At 37.4% G+C, this 23,921-nt stretch overlaps 1 protein-coding gene across 7 annotated transcripts in view; it reads left to right on the top strand.

Moving 5' to 3' along the window:
* The window catches only part of LOC126263063 (proton-coupled folate transporter-like), a 266,917-nt gene that overhangs the window by 184,587 nt on the left and 58,409 nt on the right, over window positions 1-23,921 (top strand). For 2 of the 7 annotated variants that reach the window (XM_049960038.1, XM_049960042.1), the window contains exons 2-4: window positions 6,671-7,597; window positions 7,684-7,785; window positions 7,871-8,008. In XM_049960038.1, the coding sequence (XP_049815995.1) occupies window positions 6,671-7,597; window positions 7,684-7,785; window positions 7,871-8,008 (1,167 nt within the window). Of the gene's footprint in view, window positions 1-4,229; window positions 4,343-4,506; window positions 4,537-5,966; window positions 6,429-6,670; window positions 7,598-7,683; window positions 7,786-7,870; window positions 8,009-23,921 lie in introns of those variants that run through there. The other 5 variants (XM_049960044.1, XM_049960043.1, XM_049960040.1 and 2 more) reach the window with 5 other exon arrangements.

The following is a 23,921-nucleotide window of genomic DNA, read 5'->3' as shown; positions in this document are numbered from 1 at the left end:
GTTCAGAATATTATCATTGGACTTTGGTGGCTTCTTTTTGCAGCATTTCAAATACCTGAGAATCTTGCTAGTGCTGCCATCTATTGTTTAGGATAGGTACTACTTGCAAATGTTGATGCATCTGCACATACTGAAAATCAATGTTTTTCCTGCTTGTTGCCTCCTAATGGCCAATGTATCCCCAGTTGATGGTAGTTGAGACGCTATATCATGGTCTCCACTTTGCTGAAAGGTCCAATATACTGTATTATGAATAGTGGCTTATTGGCCTCATAATGTACATAATCTACATAATTTGATTCACGTACAAGAGACATGTCAACATAGAACAACTGATGTTAACAAATTGATAATTATTATAATAATACAGTTTTGTTATGTATACATACAGTAAAGTCTAACACTTCATTACCCCTCATTCAAATTATCATTTCATCCTCTATGAATTCTTCTACTGAATAGTAGCATTTTTCCCACAGAATCTGCTGTAGCCATGTTTTTAGGATCTCTGGCTTCATATTAAATATGTTTTTGCACATGAACTTGTTATATATTGTCATCCCCATATACTGTAGAGTCCATGCACATAATTTCAATTGATGCATGGGTAGCCTAAAATTATTTTCATTTCCCACGATATATGTGTGGTGAAAATGATTCTCCTCAAGTACAGGGTGGGGCACGAAATGTGTTACCATTTTGTTTTTGAATATAAACTTTATTGTCAATACAATCTGAAAGGAACATATACTACAATGAAGAGCTGTCCATGGAGATTTGTTCTAACGCAGCACGTGCTCAATATGTCCACCATTTCGTTTCCTAACTTCCTTCAAACGAATGCTGAGGTTAGTGATTACCCTACGGCACATGTCTTCCGTAATTTAACTGCAAGCTTGAAGAATAAGTCTTCGGAGCTCCATTAAATCACGTGGATGTTTCAGGAAAATTTTTTCCTTTAGGTACACCAAAGAAAAAAGTCACATGGATTGAGGTCTGGACTATTGGGGGGCCAATTTTGTCCATCATTGAAGCGACCTGGAAACCTGAGTGAAATGATCCACATGTCGAAATGCTCGTGTAAAAACTCCAACACAGTGTTTGCAGTATGTGGCCTTGCTCCATTGTGCATGAACCACTGCGTGTTGAAGGGCAAGGCAGTAGCAAAAAGCTGTGGAATGAAGCTATTGTGAAGCATGCTCAAATAAAGCTCACTGTTCACAGTTTCGTTGAAGAAAAAATGTCCAGTAAGTCCGTGACTGGAAATTGCTACCTGCACTGTAATCCTCAGAGCATAATGTTGTCGTTCATGATGCACTTGTGGGTTTTCAGTGGCCCAAAAGCATACATTTTGTTTGTTAACCACACCGTCTAAATGAAAATGTGCCTCGTCTGAAAACCAAACATTGTTGAGAGTTTCTTCCCTATCCTCTGCCCACTGAGCAAACAGTAGTCTCTGCTGCTTGTGTTCTTCAGTGAGCTTCTGTGCACAGGTCATCTTGTATGGGTATATATGGAGGTCACTTTTAAGAATGCGTTGAACGGAGCATCTGGATGTTCCCAGTTGCACTGCTGCCTTTCTACATGATTTCCCGGGACTTCTCTGTACACCAACTTGTACCACTTGAATATTCTCCAGCGAACAAACAGGCTTAGGCCGAGGTCGCTTCACTTCCAATACTGTTCCTTCCTGTACAAATTTATCGTACAACCTGTGGATGGTCTTCTTGCAAGGGACCCATTGTGTGTTAAACTGTTGTCAAAAATGCCTCTGAGTCACAACAACGCTTTTCGTTTCATGAAAAAGTAACACAATTGCCGATCGTTGCTGTGTCATCAGTCTTCCATTGTCAGCCATTGCTGCTTACTAGTCTCCTAGCGGCAGTATCATGAATTACATGTCATTTCGTAACTCATTTTTTTTTCCAAGCTCTGCTGTAGTGATCCCAACGGGATATCTAATGTGCGTTGTAAATTGTGAAAGAAACAATTGGTAACACATTTCGTGCGCCGCCCTGTAATTTTTGTCTGCTGTGAAAGAAGATTCTAATTTTGTAAATCTGTATGGGGGCACAATTAGGATTCACAGTTTCTGAAACAATGAGCCATAAGACTCTGTTTGCTGTGCAGTACACATGTATCTGACAATTTTCTTCTGCAGTTTCAGTATTTGAGATACACTATGTGACTTCCCCAGAAAACCATACCATATACACTCCTGGAAATTGAAATAAGAACACCGTGAATTCATTGTCCCAGGAAGGGGAAACTTTATTGACACATTCCTGGGGTCAGATACATCACATGATCACACTGACAGAACCACAGGCACATAGACACAGGCAACAGAGCATGCACAATGTCGGCACTAGTACAGTGTATATCCACCTTTCGCAGCAATGCAGGCTGCTATTCTCCCATGGAGACGATTGTAGAGATGCTGGATGTAGTCCTGTGGAACGGCTTGCCATGCCATTTCCACCTGGCGCCTCAGTTGGACCAGCGTTCGTGTTGGATGTGCAGACCGCGTGAGACGACGCTTCATCCAGTCCCAAACATGCTCAATGGGGGACAGATCCGGAGATCTTGCTGGCCAGGGTAGTTGACTTACACCTTCTAGAGCACGTTGGGTGGCACGGGATACATGCGGATGTGCATTGTCCTGTTGGAACAGCAAGTTCCCTTGCCGGTCTAGGAATGGTAGAACGATGGGTTCAATGACAGTTTGGATGTACCGTGCACTATTCAGTGTCCCCTCGACGATCACCAGTGGTGTACGGCCAGTGTAGGAGATCGCTCCCCACACCATGATGCCGGGTGTTGGCCCTGTGTGCCTCGGTCGTATGCAGTCCTGATTGTGGCGCTCACCTGCACGGCGCCAAACACGCATACGACCATCATTGGCACCAAGGCAGAAGCGACTCTCATCGCTGAAGACGACACGTCTCCATTCGTCCCTCCATTCACGCCTGTCGCGACACCACTGGAGGCGGGCTGCACGATGTTGGGGCGTGAGCGGAAGACGGCCTAACGGTGTGCGGGACCGTAGCCCAGCTTCATGGAGACGGTTGCGAATGGTCCTCGCCGATACCCCAGGAGCAACAGTGTCCCTAATTTGCTGGGAAGTGGCGGTGCGGTCCCCTACGGCACTGCGTAGGATCCTACGGTCTTGGCGTGCATCCGTGCGTCGCTGCGGTCCGGTCCCAGGTCGACGGGCACGTGCACCTTCCGCTGACCACTGGCAATAACATCGATGTACTGTGGAGACCTCACGCCCCACGTGTTGAGCAATTTGGCGGTACGTCCACCCGGCCTCCCGCATGCCCACTATACGCCCTCACTCAAAGTCCGTCAACTGCACATACGGTTCACGTCCACGCTGTCGCGGCATGCTACCAGTGTTAAAGACTGCGATGGAGCTCCGTATGCCACGGCAAACTGGCTGACACTGACGGCGGCGGTGCACAAATGCTGCGCAGCTAGCGCCATTCGACGGCCAACACCGCGGTTCCTGGTGTGTCCGCTGTGCCGTGCGTGTGATCATTGCTTGTACAGCCCTCTCGCAGTGTCCGGAGCAAGTATGGTGGGTCTGACACACCGGTGTCAATGTGTTCTTTTTTCCATTTCCAGGAGTGTATAATGACAGATTCAAAATAACTGTGGTATGCTATCTTTTGTATACTTATCAGATGGAATTTTCTAGTATTTGTATTGCAAATACAAAAATGCTTAGCTTATTTGATGGAAAGTCAATACGCGTATTCCGGCTTAAGTTCTTGTCCACATTTAGTCCTAGGAATTAGATCATTCAACTTCCTCCATAAGCTGATTGTTACATTGTAGTTTAAGTTCCACACACTTCAGTGTTTGGTTTTTGAAATATATCATTTGGATCTTCAAACAATGGAAAATCCAGGATGGAATGTAACAATATTAGAGAAGGAAAGTTGCTACTCACCATATAGCGGAGATGCTGAGTTGGGATAGGCACAACAAAAAGATTCACACAATTATAGCTTTCAGCCATTAAGGCCTTTGTCAGCAATAGTCACACAAACACACATGCACACAGACACACAGACACACACACACACACACACACACACACACACACACACACACACACACGTCTGCAGTCTCAGATAACTGTAACCACAGTGTGGTTTCAGTTATCTGAGACTGCAGACACGTGTTCAAGTTGCGTTTGCATGTGTGTGTGTGTGTGTGTGTGTGTGTGTGTGTGTGTGTGTGTGTGTGTGTGTGTCTATTGCTGACAAAGGCCTTAATGGCCGAAAATTATCTTTATGTTGTGCCTATCGTGACTCAGCATCTCCGCTATATGGTGAGTAGCAACTTTCCTTCTCTAATATCATATGGATCTTCATAATGTTCAATTGGAACCCATTTAACTGGAACCAGTTTTCTAAGGTAACCACTGTGCTTACAATGGAGCTCAGAATTTTTTCTCAGCATCATTTTCAATTAAAATAGAAGTATCATCTGCAAACAGAACTGATGGGGAATTTGTGTTTGTGTGTAAGTCATTTTCATGGGATAGAAACAGGGTTGTCCACAAAATGGAACCTTGAGGCAACCTTATTATACTCCATTTAGAATAATAATTCACTGCATTTGAAATAGTAGTTACCCTTTATTTTCTGTTCTGAAAGTCTGATGCAAGCCAATATTCAGAGTATTGCCCTTAACCACATATTTGTCTAATTTGTAGATAAGCAAGGCATGGTTCAAGGAGTCAAATGTTTTTGTAAAATCACAAAAGATACCTACAGCTATACTCCTTTCGTGCAATGATTTGCATTCTTTTCAATACAGATTCATTTTCATCATTCCATCCTGGAATTTTTTTATATCCTCTTGGCTTATGCTTTTTAGTTGTTGCTGTTAATGCACCAATGAAGCAATAGTAGTTGTTATGTGATGGAAGGACCCAACAGATACACTTGTCAAGTTCCACAAATAACTTCACTCAATCAGATTTCTGAAAGTTCTATTGAGTGTGTGGAGTTGTTGAGATGACAGACACTATGATTCCAATTGTATTATTTCTGTTCAGTGCTGGCTGTGAGGAAAGGCATCTATCACTTCTCTTGTGGCATTTATGGGAAAGCCACTTTCATTGCAGCTGACAAAATGTAAGTCGGAGTTTGTATCAATGCTCCAACCAGCTGGCCTGAAAATACCTTCATCTTTGTATCAAAAACTAGATGAATTTCTTCTCTTCAGCCCATTCTGTAATCACATATCCATTTCTGTCTCTGACGGAATACTTCAGAAATTCGTGGTGACTCTGAAGGCACCTACATATATTGCATGACATTCTATAGTCTGAACGAAAAGTCACAGCCATAGTGTCTCAGGTGGCTTGCAGATATTTCTAAGTGTTGCCATGCAATTTTATGACAACAGTATGTACGTCAGACTCCATATTTTCAGAAATCAACAAAACCTCATTTATGTTGCTCCAGGTGTATATAGAAACTCATACACTTCATGGTACATTATTCCAAATGCAGTGAACCAAGAATTTGACCTCTGTTTTGGAATTGTTCTTCATCAGAAGCATGAATTTCCTTACAATGACAACATCAGTGTCATTGTCCAGCAAGAATTTTGACAAGTACTCCCACTTTGGCTTGATAATGCTTTTGATGTTCAGTTGGAGTAGTCAGATTCTTGGTCCAATGTTTCTCATTAATAAGCTCTGAGAAGAGCTGTTTCTGCTATTTGGCTGATGTGCCATTGTATTACTGTTGTTTCTTAGCTCTACCTAGGAAGCAAGCGTAGTTTAAAAGATTTTTAGAACATGAACAACTTTAGCACCATATCTGTCCAGATAATTCCATTTTATAAAAGACTCTTGTGTTTTATTAAATGTTCACACTTCTGCATTGGGCATTATAAACAATATCTTAAGCATTTCACGTAATGCATCATCAAAGAACATCTGCTACCAGCTGATAACTCATACAAAAGATAATGTTGGGTATGACTTGGCTGTTTGACATTTTAGCATTAGTAGCAGTTATTATAGAAGCTGCACTAACACTTTCACTGTATCTTTACATGTGTAACGAGTGGTATGGAAAATATGAAATTAAGATTGGGTAATAACAAATATGTGTTAATATTTTTAAGTGTTTTACACCCAGAGCCAGAAAATTACTGCCTACACTGGGAAATACAAGGTCACCACAAGCTGTACTTGATGTCCATGAACTTTGTAAACAGGATGTAAGTCTCTGATTGGAGGCTCTTTTTTTCTTCCACCCCCTTCTTTCTTTGTCCCTTCTTCTCCTTCTCTCTCTGTCTCTCTATGTCTATCTATCTGATGATGAGTAAACATATTTCTCATTCCACCAGATGTTTCAGATTGTGAAATCATCTGAAACAGAGTTGAAATAGCAGCAGTAAGTCCTTACATCCTGTTGACATGATATGTTCATCAATCTTCCAGTTCATCTTTTCTAAACATATGTTTATACTTCATAAGTCTGTATTTGAAGAAATGTGTCTTTGAACTGATTTTTTATGAAGAAGACCTATAATTTAGCAAATCTCATATTTTCTCCTTACGTGTAATTGCAAATGTATAATATGCAATATTTTGAATTGTACATTTGTTTACATAAGGTCTTCATTTGTGTTTCAGTAGATCCCACAATGGATACAGGACCTGAGGCAGGTGGAAGCAATGACAATGAGACACAAATGAATAGAAAACTTGGGGAAAAGATTCACTATATAGTAACTAACATCACAGTAGAACCTCTGGCAATATTATACTGCATGCCACTGTTACTCACATCATTTGCAACTAGCAATTTAAATTTAGAAAAAGCCTGTCGTGTGAATCTTGAATACAACAACACAGTGTGTGATGCAATAACTGCAAGAAATATAAGTGAGCTTAAAGAAGAGGAAACAAAAATACAAACTGTTGTTGCCAATATGCAAAATTGGAGAAACATCCTACGTTTCTCAGTTCCAGCAATTTTCATAATATTTATTGGTTCATGGAGTGACCGTACGAGTAAGCGGAAGCCTTTGCTATTGTTTCCAATATTTGGAGAACTTTTATCCAGCATTGGACTTTTGCTATGCACCTATTATTACCTGGAGTGGCCTGTGGAAGTTGCAGGTGTGATTGAGGGCTTATTTCCAGCAATTACAGGCAGCAATATGGTATTCACCATGGCTCTGTATAGTTATGTGTCAGATATTACAACAGAAGAAGATAGAACATTTCGCATTGGTATAATAAACATGGTTATTTTCTTGTGCTCATTAGTTGGACAATTCATTGGTGGTATACTCCTTGAAAAAGTTACATTTTATGGCATGTTTTCAATTGCTGCCATCTCGTATGCCTGTGGCCTTATATATTGTTGGTTTTATGTTAAAGAAATACAAAAAGATGCAATTTCTTTGACTGATAGAAACAAAAAAATCAATTTTTTTGACTTTGGTCTTGTGAGAGAAACATTTTTTATCTTATTCAAAAGAAGAGAAAACTATCAAAGACTAGTGTTGTGTCTACTAATGTGCGCATTTATATCATCAGCTGGTCCTCCCTTCGGTAAGTTAGCTGTATTAATTCTTTCTCTTTTTTGAATGAAGTAACTTCATTTGTTTTATCTTCTTACACTCAGACTCTGTTTTTAGGGGAGACAACACTTGCATATTTCTTCATGAGACAGCAGTTTGGTTGGGATGAAAAAGATGCCACTTACTTTTTTACATACAGTGCAGTTATTTCTTTCATAGGTGACTGATTTTTATATACTCTCTGACATCTGAAACAAAAGTTATTTAGTTACAAAAAAAATACTCCTTTTTCTTTCTATTCCAGGAACACTTTTCACAGTAAGTGTGCTAAGCAAAATGGTTAAACTGAATGACTGCTTGATTGGATTAATAGTGAGCATTAGCAGACTGATTGCTGATTTTTGTTATGCTTTCACTTATAGAGAATGGCAGCTGTACTTGGGTGAGTTATGACAGATTATTCATGGTATAATACAGCATACTGATTATTTATAAAGATTATTACGTTACTTCAGTCAATTATTCTACCAGCATGCTGTCATATTGATAGGTTAAAGTGTTTAGTAATTTTTAAAAGACTGTTGATCACTTGGTAACTCAGTCCACACTGCTTATCACACTTCTTATAAATACGTACAAATTAAAACTAGGAATATGCAGGGTACATTGCATTCTAAATTATTCCTCATGTTCCATAAATTTGACCATGAAGGAGAGCCTTCAAGGATGTAGAACAAGTCAAGGTTTACAGGCAAATCAGTGCAGACAGTTCCTATAAATCATACTAACAACAAATTCTCTTTGGTGCTAGTCTACACTCATTGCTAATTATAGGTTATGTTATCTGACTGATTGCAAACAGCACTATCATTTGACTGCATAGTGGAAGAATTAAATATAGAGTGGTGCAAAATGAATGCATAGATTTTAGTTGTGTAGTACAAACCACTCTCCCTTCTTTTGCAACAGACAAAACTTCATTATCAGCAATTGATCCTGGATGACACCATCACTTGTAATCTACCCCTCGCTCATGTTTATTTATTTATTTATCTATTTATTTATTCATCCGTAAACAAATTTCTTTGTATGGATGTCGTCGTTTTACACACATATGTACATTATTTTGTTACATAAGATAATGAAATACAAGCTATATGTAATAAATTCATAATATATATATATGTATATTACGAACACAATTTATCATTGAATTACATAATGCAGAAGAACCTTCTTCAATCAAAAGAAATAGATCACAAGACCCCTCTAATACCTGTAAGGGTAAATTACAATCTAGAATGTCCACTTTATAATAGATTAACCTGATTATGTATTTATGCCAATTTTATGCTGCATGAATTCTCTAATCGAGTAAAAACTATTTTTTAATAAATATTCTTTAAGGAATGCTTTAAATTTACAGAGTACCTTTATGTTTTTGATTTCTTTGGCAATTTATTGTATATCTTGTCACCTTGGTAAAACATAGTGGTTTGGGTTTTAGTTTTATTCATTCTGTCTAGGTACAAGCAATTACTGTTTCTGGTTTGGTGATAATGTATGTAGCTGTTTGATAAATATTGCTCAATATTTTTGTGGATAAAAACTGTAGTTTGCAAGATATATTCACTTGGCATTGTCAGAATACCCCATTTTTTAAATAGCTCACTGCAGTGTGCTCTTTTGTGACTCTTGCTCATTATTCTGATAGCTCGTTTTTGCAATCTGAACACATATTTCACATTTTGGGCATTTGCACCCCAGAATGTTATGCTGTAACTTATTATAGAATGTATGTGTGCAAAGTATGTCATTCTCTGGCTTGAACTATTGCACACAGTGGCTAATATTCGTGAGACGTAGCATGCTGTGCTAATTTTTTTCCCAAGCATCCTAATATGTTCATCCCATTTTAATTGTTGATCAACATACATACCCAAAAATTTTGTAGTGGCTACACACTCTATGGTTTCATTTTGAACTTTATGTTTTGTCATATTCGGTTTTTTCTTTATATAATAATTATGTTATTAGTCTTTTTCACATTAAGGGTTACTTTATTGTTGTCATTTGTTGAGTGTCACTCACTTCATAATTAACTCTTTTAATAAGCTTTAAGAGGAGTAAGATTTAGGATAAACTTTTTTACTTATCTTCTTTTCTAGTAGTTGGCTCCATTTCTTCACATTTAGGAGCTGATTCTTGAAGCTGAAGTTTTCTGATACTATAGGTTCTCATGGTTGCAATTGCTGTGACAAATTTTGAAAGAATTTCCTGAGAAGTAATTTCTTTTTCCGTAATTTTTATTCTTTCACATTTTTCTTTGTCACACTGTCTTTACAATTTCCACTTCAAAATAGAAAATTACATTGTTATTGCCAAACATAAAAACATGTACAATCACATCAGAGGCATGCCCACTACTAATCTATTCTGAGGTACTAACAATATTCCAAAAAATTAACAAATTTTCTTGACAAATGAATTTCCACCAACGTATATCATTATATCATTATTTTATAAATGAACACAGAAGTAAATATAATAAATATCATCTGATTGCACAATTAATAATAGGAATTTTAAGTGTGCCAGATATTTCATAATTTCAAATGCTTCTAAAAGAAACAAATAATTTTAACTGAACATACTACAGAGTTGGTACATATTGATTGTAACAACAAAAATGAAGTAATTTCTTTTTATAAATTTTAGCCTGAAATATAAAACATTATGTACAAAATCATACACAATTCTTTTAAAAAACAGTTGAGATAATATTAACCTGTTTAAAAATTCGTAAATATTTTTTGGTATCGCCTACTTCTGTTGAGGAAATGTAATGCTTGAGGAGGGTGTTCCTTTACAGTGCTAAACCTCACTTATGCTTACACAGTTTTGTAGATATGCAAAACTGTCACTACTGAGCAGCAGACAACCTGAAAAAATTGCATCATAAACCACTGCACAGCACTAAAGTGACTGTGTGATGTGGAGTTTCCAAAGTGAGGATCATTGTGCTTTTTTTCAGCACAGCTCGAAGATTTCAGGATAAACATGGCAGAAATGTGGTTCTAACAAGTTGAATTCACAGCTCACATGGCTTATGCATCCTTGAAAATTATTCAAGAAATGTTTCCTTGACAGTTGTTCTCATGTTTTGCTGATCTCCACTGCCATGCACACTTGCTAGATCTGTCAGTTTGCAACTTCTTCTTATGGGGTCATTTGAAGTGCAAAGTTTATTGCCACAAACCTAATTCACTCAGTGATCTGAAGGTTGCAATACATGAAGAGATTGTTGCTGTTTCACAGGATATTTTGCCAAATGTTATGCAGAACTTTTAATGTGTGTGTGAAAAGGACTCCATCTTTCCAATATTATCTTTAAAAAATAATTGCAATTCTTAAATTGGCCAATTTACAGGATTGACAGATAAAATACTGTTTTACTTTATTTTGGAGTATCTGTCAGTTTCCAATTTCCTGTCTGATGTCTACTAACAACCTATTATAGACTTTTGCTCCAGAATATGGAATTCTATTCTGAAGCCTAGATAATGATGCATGATTTACATGAAAATTATATTTACTACTAATATTGGCATTGTGAACTGTATGGTTCATTCTGAATTCACTCTTGTTATAAACCACAAATACCATTATGATATAAACGTATTGCCACAAAAGAGTAAATGTCCAACATATCTTAAGAGGGTTCTGAAAGATGTTTGGTTACCAGTGTTACATATTATACTTATTGTATGCTTCTGTAGAATAATTACTGGGCTGCATTACCAAAGATTATTATATAACAGGGCAGGCTAACTATGCTAGCAATCCTTTCTGCAGGTCAGCACAATAAAAGAAATTTTTAAGTGAAAAACCAGGCAATGCTGAGCTCTTTGACTGACATCCATATGCAGTTGCCACCTCAGTTTATTATCCATTTATGTGCCTAGGACCTTCACTAAAGTACATCCTCATCTAGTATGTGTCCATTGTTTTCTATGTCTCCTACCTGTAAGCCCATTTATTTGTTTGGGATTGTATGATTTGAATCTGTGAAAGATGAAAGATTAAGCTGTTCATCATGAACCAGTTCTAAATCTATTTCCTAGCTGTGTTTGGTATGGATTTGATTGAGCTCTTTATCAGTATACTTGTGTCATCAGCAATCATCAGAATGTTCGAAAACTCTTCTGATGTCTTGGTAAAATCATTTATATAGGTTAAGGGTAGGAGCAGCTCTAGCACAAAACCTGCACCCCTCTTTTGGGAAGTTTTTTTTTTTTTTTTTTTTTTTTTTTTTTTTTTTTTTTTTTTAGTGGCCAATAATTTGAATTTTACATCCTCTCTTTTGCTGATCTATCATCAGGAAATATAATATAATTTACTTTTTTGTGCATAGTGCATAGTGCTGTTTTGGTCACAAAATAAAAAAGCTGCATTACTGATTGTAGTGAAACTTGTGCTACCATTCAAAAAACTGCCTTTAAGCTCTCTGGTGATTTGATAGGAACAAACTGCTGATGTACATCACCTATAAGCAAAAACATCAAGTGGTAATGTATTACAAAATAAATTTTGAAATATTTAACTATGGATGTTTAATGGTTAAGTCCAGTTTTTGAATTTGTTAAATAGTAACCTAGACACTGCTTACACTTGATCCTCCATGTATTGTATCCAATAGCACCAAGCAAATACAAAACTGCATAGACACTTTTTATTTCCTTTTAGAATCATTACAACTTCACTGATGAGTACAAACTTAAGAAGGACTAAATTTAACATAGCTCCAGCTACAGCTAACCACCTACTGGTCACTGCCACTAGATTATAATTAGTTTTCAACAATTACAATATTATATAATATCATTAGAATGCATACATAATCAAACATACAATTAAATGTTATGAATCTTCAAAAGTACAACTACATAGTTTAGTTTTTAAATAGGTAGGCATTGTTTTTCACAAACAAAATTTTGGTAGAAATACATTATATTTTCATGATGTTAAAACATAGAAATTATGAATGAAAAAGTTAACAGTGATTACAAAACATTTACTGACTTGTGACCTCTGTATAATACTATTGCATCCTTTAAGCCTTAATTAAAGCTGGTGCTATGAATTAAATAAAGATCCCTCTTCCTGGTGGAAGCTTCTTTGACCCCTGACATTAGCCACTTTTTCTCTAGCCTTCCATTGGAGTTTACCTGACTTATTGAAAGGATAACTAAATGCATAGTGTTGTAGTAATATTTTTAAATAAAGGATGATATTTCGCATATACTATGTGCCCTTTGTAAATTTCTTCCCTATATTCATCTAGTAAATTTGTCCCTGAATCATGTAAATGAGTCATCATTTATGATTCCCTGTAGATAAGCAAAACTGTCACTACTGAGCAGCAGACAACCTGAAAAAATTGCATCATAAACCACTGCACAATGCTAAAGTGACTGTGTGATGTGGAGTTTCCAAAGTGGGGATCAATGGGGTTTTTTTTCAGTACAGCTCGAAGATTTCATTTATGATTCCATGAAACTATACTGCTTTATTTTTTAACCTAAAACTGAATGATTAGGATGCTTTGCCCCCCCCCCCCCCCCCCCCCCCCCCCCGCCATTTATCATTGATAGACTAACCATTTATTGTGGAGCTAACATTTATCTGATGAAAGTTTGATACAGAAATAAATAATTCGACTATGCCCTTTGATTCTTGTTGCTGTGGGGAACTAACTAAAGCTGGACCTCAGTAACACTACGAACCCCCATTCAGTACTCCCTAAGATGAAATCAATGTTGAAATATCCACATACAGTGGCTTTCAGATTTCTTCCACAAAATCTTATTAGCACCCTCTCTAAATTCCTGAAATAGATTTAAAACCAGATTTTACCTTGTCTGGAATTCATGGGTGCACTCACAGTTTGTGAGATTTGTCCTACAGACTTTACATCTGCAAGGTCAGCTGAATAGCCCAAATGAAATGTTGCTATATATCTTTCAATGTGCTACTCTCCTCCATGTTGAGAATTTGTATTATTCGCATGTCTTAGGTTTCATGTGGCATATATTTTAATGTCCCCTGGTGTCTTTCAAATAAATAAATAGGCCATTGGTTTGTTATATATCTCCGATTATTCATTTGTAGATTAATATCTACCCAATGTAGTGCACTACGCAATCTTCATCATTGTTACACAATAGCTGAAGGTATAGAGAAAATTTATAAATACTTACTTTACACATTTCAAGTGATTGTAGCATCAGATAGGTCTAAGGCCTCAGACAAACTCTCAGTATTAATATATCTTCTTTAATGTAACTTCCACCCAGTGTAGAACACTGCACAATCTTCATCATGGTTGGACAAAAGCTGAAGTTATAGAGTAAATTTATAAACACATCCTTTCAATGAGATACCCTCATTTCAAGTGATTTTAGCATCAGGTAGGTCTAACATCTCAACAAACTCCCAGTATTAATATATCATTACTTTAATGTGACTTTCTTACAACATGTGTTTGCAGAAAACAGTAGTAGTGTAAAAAACAGAACCGAAATTAATAATTCTTTTAAATAAATTACATACTGACATACCAGCAATTAATAATAGAAATATGCTTTTACAGTGTAGGCAATTTGAATAGTGTGTGAATTTAGCACTTATCTAACAAAACTATATGTTAAAGTTAGATTGCTTAAAGATGTGGCTTTTTCAATGCTGATCAATTAATTTAATACTGTAAAAATATAAACTGAATTTTGGTATTAAAATCAATACAAATCAGTTGTGTTTTGAAGTTGGAAATTATAACGCAGTTCATTTGTTACTTGTTTCAATAAATCCTCAATCCATACAGATTGACAAAATGTGGAATGTTTTCTGGGTGTTTTGTCACCTGAGATTTCTAGCAAGTCATTAATTCTCTGAAAGATAATTACTTTTTGCAACACAAAATTTAGTAAACTATGTGTTACATGAATTTCAGTGTTGCTTCCATTATATAATATTTTTGTAGGTTATTTATGAATTGTGGTCAATAGCAAACTAGATTGGGAGTCACTGTAATTTAAATTGCCTCACTATTTATTAGTATTATTTAATTTCATATTTTCAATCCTGGTAGAAATTTTGGCATTGCTAATTAGTAGAAAATAATTCAACTGTGATCCTGTTGAGTATATTAGAATATCATGGCTGTCACATATATAACTGCTGTGCCAAGTATATGTGTTATTCACCAAACAATAGCTTAAAGATATCAGCTGAATTGTCCAATACCCCTGACCTTGTGCTTTGGTTCTCGGCAATTGACAAGGCTGTAAAATGAATTGATTAATAGCATGAGGAAAACGTTAAAATACTCTGTTAGGATTCTATTCATATTGCACTATGGTGTAATTCTATTAATTTTGCCCAGATTTAATTTAGAACCTTTTTATTTATGATTCTATCATTTTGATCTTACACAAAATGTATTTTTTTTTTCAAAATCCCATGTATCAAAAAACAAGTGTAAATAAAAACATATATTAATAATGTCACAGCTTTATTTATGTTACAACAGTTTTGATGTTACACAAAATGTAATTTTTTTTTCAAAACTCTGTGTATCAACAAACAAGTGTAAATAAGAATATATATTAATAATGTCACAGCTTAATCATGAAAATTCAATGTGTGAAGTGTAACAAACATTCAAAAAGTGAGTAAATATCATCACTGGTATTAGAAGTTCTCTAAATCTGTTTAGAATCATACTTCCATTCAGCCGTCAAACTTCAATGTGCAATAACAGGTCTCCATACTGGCTATCCAGTTGTTCTAATAACACTCAATTTTTTTCTCTAGAGTGGTTGTGAGCAAATTACATTCACAATTTTTGTGACAATACTCATAAATGTGCCTCCTAATATCATGTTGTATCTCCTTCCCAGGATAGTGTAGCAATTTGATGTGGCATAAACTCAACAAGTCATTGGAGTACCCTGCAGAAATATTGAGCCCTGCTGCTTCTATAGCCATCCATAATTGCGAAAGTGCTGATGTAGGATTTTGTGCCACCACAAGCTTGCACAGTGCCTTATTAACAACTTTGGTCTATGGCTTCATGGAGTTTGCATCACTGTCAAACCCTACCATCACCACTTACCAAATGAAATCATGGGTCTATGGCTTCACAGAGTCTGCATCACTGTCAAACCATACCATCATCTCTTACCAACTGAAATCATGACTCACCTGACCAGGCCATGGTTGTCCAGTCATCCAGAATCCAACTGATATGGTCATAAGCCCAGGAGAGGCACTGCAGGCAATGTCTAGCTGTTAGCAATGGCACTCGCACCAGCAGTCTTTTGCCACAGCCCAACATCAAATTTCACTGCATTGCCTCAACAGACACATTCATCATACATCCTACCTTGATTTCTGCAGTTATATCACACATTGTTTCTTGTCTGTTAGCTGACAACTCTCTGGTGCTCTTGGTTGTTACATGAATGCTATAGACCACTGCATTGTCTGTGGTGAAAGATATTGCCTGGAATGTGGTATTTTCAACACACTTTTGACACTGTGGATCACGAAATATTGAATTCCCTAACAGTTTCCAAAATGGAATGTCCCATGCATCTAGCTCCAACTACCATTCCACATTCAAAGTATGTTAATTCCCGTCATGCAGCCATAATCACATTGGAAACATTCTTGCATGAGTCATGTGATTCCAAATGATGGCTCTGCTAATGCACTGCCTTTTTATACATTGTGCACGTGATTCTACTACAGCCATCTGTATATGTGCATATTGATATCCTATGACTTTCATCACTTTAGTGTATATCTCGGCATGTGGACTCCATAGTTCTGATCAGCAGTACTTAGCAGTACTTGGGTGACTAGGCACAATAGTGGTGTGGGTATGTTCATTGCCAGCTGTACAGCATATTATTTGTTGAATATAATAGAGGGAAACATTCCATGTGGGAAAAATATATCTAAAAACAAAGATGATGTGACTTACCAAACGAAAGTGCTGACAGGTCGATAGACACACAAACACAAACATACACACAAAATTCAAGCTTTCGCAACCAACGGTTGCGTCATCAGGAAAGAGGGAAGGAGGATGGATATGTGTGTGTGTGCGAGTGTATACCTGTCCCTTTTTCCCCTAAGGTAAGTCTTTCCGCTCCCGGGATTGGAATGACTCCACCCTCTCCCTTAATACCCACATCCTTTCGTCTTTCCCTCTCCTTCCCTCTTTCCTGATGACACAACCATTGAATTTTGTGTGTATGTTTGTGTTTGTGTGTCTATTGACCTACCAGCACTTTCGTTTAGTAAGTCACATCATCTTTGTTTTTAGATATATATTATTTGTTGATGTTGACTACAATGTTGCTGAGCTGTGCTGCACTGGGGTGTGTATTGTTGCACTATTTTGATAGAGAATGTTTCAAAAATAAGTGATGAAGTGGTTTTTGACAAGTCAGAACAAACAGCAATCTCAGTTTCAATAACACAAAGTATTTAACTGACCATTACCTCCAATGTGCACATTGTTGTTTTGTGGAGCTCATAGACAATGGTTTGTGTTGCCTATTGGAGGTGGAGCTATTCTTCCTCCCCCCCGCCTCACCCCCCCCCCCCCCCCCGCCCTCTGCCGCCCCACCCTCTGCCGCCCCACCGCACCTTATCATCTCCCTGCTCACTGAAACCCTCTCTCATAATGCACCAAGTTACAGTTGGTGCGTAGTAACCTGGCCATGCTGGAGGAAAGGCTATTGCTTGGCACAAGCATTTAAGGCAGTGAAATGCAGATGAAACTGAAAGAGACAAAGAGACAAAGAGAGTGTTGTCGGATTTATAATCTACATATACCATGCCACCACATATTGTTAATAAACTGGTTCATTTAAACACATATTTCAGACAAAGATTTGAAAAGCTATGATGATCAACTGGTCAGCTGTGATTGATGGGTTGATCACCCCTGCTCTAACCTATCACATTTTATGTCTTCTAATTCAGTGTATTTACCATTGTTAATAATATCAAATGACTTTTCAATCAGTTTAATGCTCACTTCAGAACTGTAATTTCTCACCTCTCCACAACAGTTTTCAACTGAAGTTTCTATACTAATTGGATTCTGGTTACTGTTGGCATTCTTTCATTAGAGTAGTTATAAAATATCTTTTGATATTTCTTTCATCAAGCTGGATATATTTGTTTTCTAATCACTGCCAGTTTTTCCCTACAGAACTTGGCTACAAGACACCATTCCTAAATGTGTCCAAGTTTTGTACAGAAGCCTTCACTCTTTCCCATTGCAACACATAGTTCATTTTGGTTGGTATTTAAATGATCTTCGTCCCTGCTATTATCACACACATGAGCAGAATTAGGCGTTTCTAACACAGGAGATTTTTGATGATCCATATCTTTGTTATGGTCTCCTACAACATCTGACAGCTTCAGAATATCTAAAACTTCATTTTCTTTGTCTTTAAACACCACTTCTTCACTTAAACATAGTAACCCACTTCTTTTCATTTTAAACTTCCATCTCTTCAGCATCTTTATTTAACTTATTATCTCTCGGAAAAATATCTGTTACCTTACTGTGTTTTTATACTCATCCTTTTGCTAAAATTTATCTAATTCTCCACTTTCCTTCCCTTGTAGTACACCCTCAAATTCTTGATTGAACATCACATGTAAACTCATTTCATCCAAACAAAACTCATCACCTGCTGTTTCTCTAGTACATTGATTTTTGGAGTGTTCCTCCCAAAATCCACTCCAAAGTTCTTCATCAAGGAGAGCTATATTCATTTGTGTTAATTATCTTTATTAACAAAAAGTTAAACACAGTCTACTTCTCTCTTTACACAGTGAAATCACTCAACATGGAAATTACTAACTGTTGTACGTACGTATACACTCATTATTGAAAGCACTCTTAACACTACAAATGTACAATATTCCAAAAATTTGAAACACCTCTACTACTGTATTATCATTACAATCATGACTTAGACATTTGTTACTATACTCTGTTCATCATGAGAATAAACCTGATGTAAGCATTATGCCAAGTATTCTTCTGCATTTGCTTGAATCTCATTGGATTTCATTTCACATGGAGTGGAAGTCAAGCAGTAACCAGTACAGCCAAGTACAACCATAAGGATACATTTTATGCTGTGTTACACACACGTGGACTTAGTGATAATGCAAGACAACAGCTTTACCATCACATTTAACTTTGACGGCACTGGCCAGCCAGCAGTCCAACTAACCTGCAATGGTGTGAGCAGCTGCAATTCAGAAGTAAAAAGAGACAAGCAAAGAAACAATATAGCTTTGAATCTCATTTAGTTTTTAAAAAGAATGAAATAATATTTGACAAAATTCCAGCACTACCACGCGCTTCTTAGGTGACCAGACGCAAAGCATATAATGCTCTCATTCTCACCTTACGTAGTATTCTAATTACAAACAAGAGTGATGAAAAGTGTAGGGTAATATTTCTGTGTGAACTATGTGAAAGAGCTACTGCAGGTATTTCATCCTTCTATTGAATACCGAACCCAATGAAGATATTAATTACAGTCAGTAGTCAGGTAATCTCTTAGCTCCCTCCTCATACGAATCTGAGAAATAGTTTCAGTTCTGGAACTGTCAGCTGCTACACTGATAACAAGTTGCCATGAAGCCATATTTGCTCCTCTTCTTTTGTGATATGTCATACTACATCCCACCAGCATTCAACAAGGACATGTGAAAAAGCTGTGTGCATTAGTTCCATTATGTCTGGAGGCTTAACAGTCATGTTATTTCCCAGTCCAGATCCCTTAACTTGGCTCCAGGTCAGTTTTGTTGGTTTCATATTGTAAAGGTACAACGCAAAATGTAAAAATGCAGCATTTGTATGTTGTGCTCGATCCTGTGAAAATGGTTGTTTTTCATACTTCCACAACACTTATCTACATCTGTGGTATAAAACAATGGACATAGTCCAAATAAAGTGTATTTGGTTTTCATTTTTGTCTCAAATTTAATTGTTATATTTTCTTTATTTAAGCAACCTGTATTAACAGTCTTTCAAAAAATATCAATCATTATGAATTTATATTTGAAATGAAAACAGGAGTTTTGTATGCAATACGTAATTACAAACAAGTAAACCTGCATTATTCTTACAAAATTGATGATGAATTTTACAATTATATGTAGGTATTTCAAATTGAATGACAAAAAGAATTAATTGAACCACTGAACCATAATCTGCAGAACATTATAAATTTACTATGCTACAAACTGTGCAATACATACATTGTCAGCTAATGTATTAATTGTATCCAATACAGTCCCCTGGAAAACTTCAAAGCAGATTATCTCCGTAAATTTATGAAAAACTTTAAGAACAACCAAATTCTCAGCACTTTTTAACCATGTTCCACATGCATGTTTCACTAAGGAACAACAAGCAGCCTCAACCATTTTCATACTGTGTGTTAACAGCATGACGATCAGAACACAACAGCACAGAGGCTGTGACTGTATATGATTTCTGAAATAAAAACTACATAGCTAAAGCTTGATTAAGAGATACGTCAATGGTTGTTAATACATTTGAGTATCATTTTCATTTAATGTAACTTAGTAATAATATACCTTCCAGGAGCGTAACGCCACCAATGTTTGAGTGTTATGGCTTCTGACCAATCATCACGTTTGTGTTTGTTTATATCAGGTTTATTCTTATGATGAACAGAGTATATCCATGGTCCCTGCACTAACATCATCATATGCTATCATACTGTGGACTGCCAATGGAGAGGTTCTCAGTTTAATGTGCTAATCCTTTCATTGGTAGGTTTAGAGGGTTACTGTGGTTGATGGTACTCTGTCCGCTGTCTGCTTGCAATTTCAGACACACCATTCATTTGTTTACTATGCCAGCCAGTCAGGCTCCAGCTCTCAATTGATATGATTTTTTTTTTTTAGTATATTTATTAAATTTTGTTCTTGTTTTTCTGCTCAAGAGTTTTAATCTTGCACTTTTGTAAGTGTAAATTCATTCAGTCTGTAGTGCAGTGGTTACTCACTGAACAGCCAGGTACATAGCTCATCAATGCTTCAGTGTCAGTTGGTGACACACCAGCAAGGTAGCAATATGCATAGCTAGAATTCTATCTGGTTTTACAGTTTACTTCTTCAAACGATGGAAAATACAAGACAGAATGTAACAATATAATGAAAAGGATAGTTGCTACTCACCATTTAGTGGCGATGCTGAGTCGCAGAAAGGCACAACAAAAAGACTGTTAAATTAACTTTCAGCTAACAACACCTTTATCAAAAATAGGCAAAACACACACACACACACACACACACACACACACACACACACACACACACACACACATAGCTAGGATGTGTTCATGCTGTGTGTGGACACAGGAGGAGCTGGCCACAGTTCATGAGCAATTGAATGTACTATTGGTTATGGTCAGTCGCCTTCAGACTGCTGTCTTGGGGTGTAGCAGTGGCAGAGAAAGTGGCGCATTGCATGAGATACCTCAGGTGTCACTTGTTTTGCCCATGGGCTCTGCTTCCAAGGCACCTCCTAGTATACCCGACAGAGTGGGGATCTGTTCTCACAGCAGGGTGAGTGGCAAGTGGTAATACATTCATGTCACTCAAGGTCGAGGGCCAATGTGGAGACTGGCTGCCTGGCCTTGCTCATTCACCCTGTGAGCAGACAGGTGGCTGCTCCTTCAGCAGGATCCAAGGAGGCATGTGGAGGGAGGAGTTTACTAGTTATTGGGAGCTCCAGTGTTAGGTGCTTTATGGAGCCACTTAGACAGATACAATTCAGGGCTGGAAAGAAAGCCAATGTGCACTCAGTATGTCTGCCAGAGGCTCCCATCCAAGCTGTGGGGATGGCCTTGCATATTGCTTTTGAGCATGTAGGATACAGTCGTCTGCAAGCTGTGGCTCCTGTCAGCACCAACAGTACCTGTCACATAGGTTCTGAGGCAATTCTCAGTTCATATAGGTATGCTATAAGAATATTTTGTAAAGCTGATAGCAAAATGTCATGCAGAAGCCTCTTCGGGTTCTAGGTATTCTTACACTCACATGCCAATAAATATACTGCTTAGGAGCAGTGGCATTTTTCAAAACAGATTTCTTTCTTCTAGCATACATAGATAAAGTAATCTACAAGTAATTATCATAAGCATCAGTTTGAGTAGAAAACTAGTACTTACTAAAATTTTGCAATGGAAAAACGTAAAATGACAAGGTGATCCGACATCAGAAAAATGTCAGATTGCTCTATTATTTGGTGTTTCTCCAATGTGAAATTTTAGTGAGTACTAGTTTTTATTCTTTTTGCTATGTTTTATGATATATGTGATATTTCCACCTCTTTGTGGGGATCTAGTCTCTGTATGATGTGTAATTTTGACATTATGTTTCTGGGTTTGTAGTTATTGCTCTTACATTGTCTTCAGGTTACATGTATTTCTGAAGAAGATGAATTTACATCTGCTAGAACCATGGTAAAAGTTTGAATAAAATCACATTTTGTTGTGACTGGTTAGTGCCTTGAATTTATTTACTGTACATGGAATTTATGAATGTATCAAATAGTTCAATTCCTTAACTTTATTGACAAGTAGGCTACTACATACAGTAAAAGATGAGCTAGTGGTCAGTTCTATTACAAGTGCCATCTCTCTGATGTCTCCGTCCATGGCTCTGCCCATATCAAACCCACTAACCATCAATACTACTTGCATTTTCATAGGTATCTTCCCTTCCACACCAAAAAATTTCTCCTAGATAGTCTCACAACACATGGAATGCACGTCTGCAATAACAAGAATCCTCTTGCTCAGTATACTGAAGGGCTCTGTAAGCCCTCCACAGACATGCAGTATGTCCAAAACCTAGTCCACAGATAGCCTTTGACTGTTTAACATTGTGCCCAGAAATGAGAAACATCCTATATGCCCACAATCCTTCATACCCTTCCCAAAGTGGTATCTTGCTGCCAGTCCAATTTATGCAACACCCTAATCTTTTCTATACAAGCTCAGCTTCAATATGCATACTAACCACAAGTCCACCCAAATGAATGGCCACTTCCAAACTGCTGCTTGACTGTTCAAGGTTTAGCTTTGCCTACTTAAAACCTCACTCTGAATATCTAATTTGACATTCAATTGTGTGTTTACTGAATCTAACTTAAGACTTTCATCACTTAGTTTTGTCTTAATGAAGCATTTTGAGCATTTAAACCTGCTCTTTGAGCATCTAACTTCTCTACATCTACATGACTACTCTGCAATTCACATTTAAGTGCTTGGCAGAGGGTTCATCGAACCACAATCATACTATCTCTCTACCATTCCACTTCCGAACAGCGCGCGGGAAAAACGAACACATAAACCTTTCTGTTCGAGCTCTGATTTCTCTTATTTTATTTTGATGATCATTCCTACCTATGTAGGTTGGGCTCAACAAAATATTTTCGCATTCGGAAGAGAAAGTTGGTGACTGAAATTTCGTAAATACGTAGATCTCGCCGCGACGAAAAACGTCTTTGCTGTAATGACTTCCATCCCAATTCGCGTATCATATCTGCCACACTCTCTCCCCTATTACGTGATAATACAAAACGAGCTGCCTTTTTTTGCACCCTTTCGATGTCCTCCGTCAGTCCCACCTGGTAAGGATCCCACACCGCGCAGCAATATTCTAACAGAGGACGAACAAGTGTAGTGTAAGCTGTCTCTTTAGTGGACTTGTTGCATCTTCTAAGTGTCCTGCCAATGAAACGCAACCTTTGGCTCGCCTTCCCCATAGTATTATCTATGTGGTCTTTCCAACTGAAGTTGTTCGTAATTTTATCACCCAGGTACTTAGTTGAATTGACAGCCTCGAGAATTGTACTATTTATCGAGTAATCAAATTCTAACAGATTTCTTTTGGAACTCATGTGGATCACCTCACACTTTTCGTTATTTAGCGTCAACTGCCACCTGCCACCTGCCACACCATACAGCAATCTTTTCTAAATCGCTTTGCAACTGATACTGGTCTTCGGATGACCTTACTAGACGGTAAATTACAGCATCATCTGTGAACAACCTAAGAGAACTGCTCAGATTGTCACCCAGATCATTTATATAGACCAGGAACAGCAGAGGTCCCAGTACACTTCCCTGGGGAACTCCTGATATCACTTCAGTTTTACTCGATGATTTGCCGTCTATTACTACGAACTGCGACCTTCCTGACAGGAA

This window comes from Schistocerca nitens, chromosome 6, assembly GCF_023898315.1.
Source record: "Schistocerca nitens isolate TAMUIC-IGC-003100 chromosome 6, iqSchNite1.1, whole genome shotgun sequence".
Taxonomy (NCBI): domain Eukaryota; kingdom Metazoa; phylum Arthropoda; class Insecta; order Orthoptera; family Acrididae; genus Schistocerca; species Schistocerca nitens.
Note: the sequence above shows the minus strand (reverse complement) of the source record. Positions and strands in the feature narration are given on the sequence as shown.